Genomic DNA, 3067 nt, shown 5'->3' with positions numbered 1-3067 from the left:
GGCATTTTGAGAATTCCTACTTGGCACCTATTTTACGCGTCCTGGAACTGTAGAGATTTCTGGGAGGTAGATCTGATAGGAGAGATGAAGGAATTTAGGTGACGTGTTCTCCCCATCGTGACCTGGATTTCTTGGCTGGGCGACCCTATTCCCCAGGACAGTCCCTGGAACCAGGGCACAGACAACTCTGGAGAATAGTGGGCCTTGATGCAATGTGAAAATCTGCCCATGAGAACGCAATCCCGGTGAGCAGCAAGGGCTGCTGGAGCACTGGGTCACACCTGCGTCTTCTCCTTTTGTACAGGTTTCAGTTGGAGTTTGTCCCCAAGCCACCTCCCAGGAAACCATCCAAGGCCTCAGGAGAAGTCCCTGGTGAGGGCAAGCAAGAGAAAGCAGGGGGTTTGCCACCTCTTGTCCAGAGCAAGAAAGGTAAAGCAGCAGCCAGCTCCTTTCCACGCCCCACACAACCAAACTGTGGTGGGAAAATGCCCACTCGGTGACCATCCAAAGGCTCTGACTTGTGAAGTGATTCACACCAGCTCGCCACAGCCTCTCCTAACCACACGTTAGCCTCATGACATCTAAGATGCGGGGCGCGATGTTCCCATGTGCCCCCAGCCCTGGGCATGGCAGGAGGATGGGGGATCCTCGGCCCTGTCCTCCCCCCAGCAAATGAGCCCCCAAAAGAGACTGTCACCTCACAGGCACCACCGGCTCCTCTTTCCCAAAACAAATGCCAGGAAGGCAGGCCCAAATCACAGCCTCCTCTGACAGGAGGAGCTGGGACAGAGGGACAGAGGTCTCTGGAGAGAGTGTCTGCGAGGAAAGCGGAGCAGCCCTCTTCAGATGCTTTGGGACAGGCCCGAGCACCTCTGCGTGTCCCAGGGACAGCAATTTCCCAGTGAGTCTCCTCTGACCAGATCTGTCCTTCCCACTTCCAGGGAAAATTCCCGAATTGCCGCCCTTACCTGGCCGCTTGAGCATTACCAGCAGAGAGGGTACATGCTCTGGGAAGGGAACAAGGGTCGACCAGAAGAGCTCTGTGTCCAGGTGAGACTGGGTGCTCGGGGTTGGGATCCTCGTGGGACGTTTCACCGACCCAGCAAGAGCCCATTCTCCAGCCTCTGACAGTCACTGTCTGGGGCTGCCCAGCAGCACCGGCTGCAGCAATGGAGAGGTGGGATGAGGCTGCCAGGATCCCCCCATTTCACAGTGCTGACCCCTCTCCGGCCCTCAGGAGAGCCCCAGCGTAACCTGTGAGCTCTGCGTGGGGAAAGCTGCGTTACAGCCAAGGCTGCAGGATGTGGCCCCAAATCACTCACTCAGATGGACCCCCTCTGCTCTGTTCTTTCAGTCAAGTTCCAGTGATCCCAGCGGTGTCTTCTGCCAGAAAGATGGCTGTGCCTAGCAAAACCCAGGGCGAAGGCACTACCAAAAGCACAGCACCACCGATGGGTCCAGCAACAAAAGCCCACAGGTGCAAAGAAGAACAAGGGGCGGTGAAGCCAGCGCTGACCAGTCAAGGTCAGCACAAACTTCCAGCCCAAGCCAAAGCACCAGGCACAGGTCGCACTCATGGAGTGGAACCTCAGAGGTGCATAGAAGAAAGAGGAGCAGTGAAGTCGGTGCTGACCAATCAAGGTCAGCACAAACTTCCAGCCCAAGCGAAAGCACCGGGCACAGGTCGCACTCACAGAGTGGAACCTCAGAGGTGCAAAGAAGAAAGAGGAGCGGTGAAGCCGGTGCTGACCAGCCAGCTTCAGGGGAAACACACAGACAAAGCTCCAGCACAAGGGTCAGGTCGAGCTCAGGCAGTGGAATCTCGATGGTTCACAAAACAAGGAGCAGTGAAGCCGGCACTGACCAGCCCGTTTCAAGGCAAACTCATCGCCACAGCAAAACCATCAGAAATGCGTCCAGCACAGGCGATGAGAGCTCAGAGGTGCAAAGAGGAAGAAAGAGGAGCGGTGAAACCAGCACTGACCAGCCAGTTCCTGGGCAAATACCCAGCCAGAGTCCCAGCACCAGAGGCAGGTCGAGCCCGGGCAGTGGCATCTCAGAGCATCAGAGAACGACGAGGAGCAGAGAAAATCTGTGATGGCACAGTGCTGGACACAGACAAAGAGAAGCTGAGCCGCCCTCACGGAGCCCAGGCTCCCATGATAATACCCAAAATAGTGATTCAGTCACCATCAAGCTCTGAGCACAGTCTGCCTGAGGAGCCCATCTACGACACCAACTTTTTGATGCCACCACCACGCTTCTGCAAGCGACGACGGGCGCGAAAGAGGTGCGTGATTCCTATCCGTATCATTCCGGGGTGCCATCTCCCTGTACAAGGGCAGAGGTGGAGGAACAGCAGGGACTCTCCCAAGACCCCCTGCCTCTGACGGATGGCATGGCGACACTCCCTGGAGCCTTGGGCTGGTGCGTCACCAGAGGCGAGTTCCTACTTCTCCAGTGTCTCGCACTCTTCTGTTGACACACCCAATGCCCCAGGGCCCACGATTTGGCAGCATCTGGAAGGCCCAGCTAAGCGTGAAGCTGCTCTGGGCCAGAGAGGAGACTTTCTTTCCAGCTCGTCGCTCCTCCACGTCCCTGGTGGGAAGAGAAGGGCTTTGGGGATGGGGGCGGCATCGCTCAGGAGCCAAACACTGCAGCTGGACACCTGCTAGGGAACGGGTAGAGAGAAGGAGTGAAATGGCTGCCCTACCCTCAGCCTCCTGACCTAAAGCCTCCGATGGGGTCTGTGTGTGTGTGGGCAAACTGCTCTCCGGATCTGTGCTATAGTGTGAGAAGAGTTTCTCTTCTTTTACAGAGTACAGTCAGTCTCGTGACTGTGAAAGCACAAGAAAGACTCTCAGAGCAGATGCTGTGGAGCAAGATAAACAGGATGTGAAAGCAAGGCTGAGAACCAAGGATTTCTCTAGAAGAAGAGAAGAGCAAAAGGAACGGCTCACAGCTCAGAGTGGATAAGCGCCTGCAATACTTTGTTGACACGTAAAGGTGGATGGGAAAGCTGTAAAGGCAGACAGGAAAGCTAAAAAAGGAAACTTCTAAATGGATA

The 3067-nt window shown here is 55.9% G+C and overlaps 1 protein-coding gene across 1 annotated transcript; it reads left to right on the top strand.

Moving 5' to 3' along the window:
• The first annotated feature begins 922 nt into the window (after positions 1-922).
• Positions 923-2789, top strand: LOC109364257 (neurofilament heavy polypeptide-like). Its single transcript, XM_019610909.1, has 2 exons — positions 923-1050; positions 1355-2789. Exon 2 carries the CDS (start codon positions 1395-1397, stop codon positions 2388-2390), a length of 996 nt encoding a protein of 331 aa, XP_019466454.1. The 5' UTR covers positions 923-1050; positions 1355-1394; the 3' UTR covers positions 2391-2789.
• Positions 2790-3067: the final 278 nt, after the last annotated feature.

The sequence above is a fragment of the Meleagris gallopavo genome, unplaced genomic scaffold (genome assembly GCF_000146605.3).
Source record: "Meleagris gallopavo isolate NT-WF06-2002-E0010 breed Aviagen turkey brand Nicholas breeding stock unplaced genomic scaffold, Turkey_5.1 ChrUn_random_7180001830082, whole genome shotgun sequence".
Lineage (NCBI taxonomy): Eukaryota > Metazoa > Chordata > Aves > Galliformes > Phasianidae > Meleagris > Meleagris gallopavo.
This window is presented reverse-complemented; position numbering and strand designations above follow the sequence as displayed.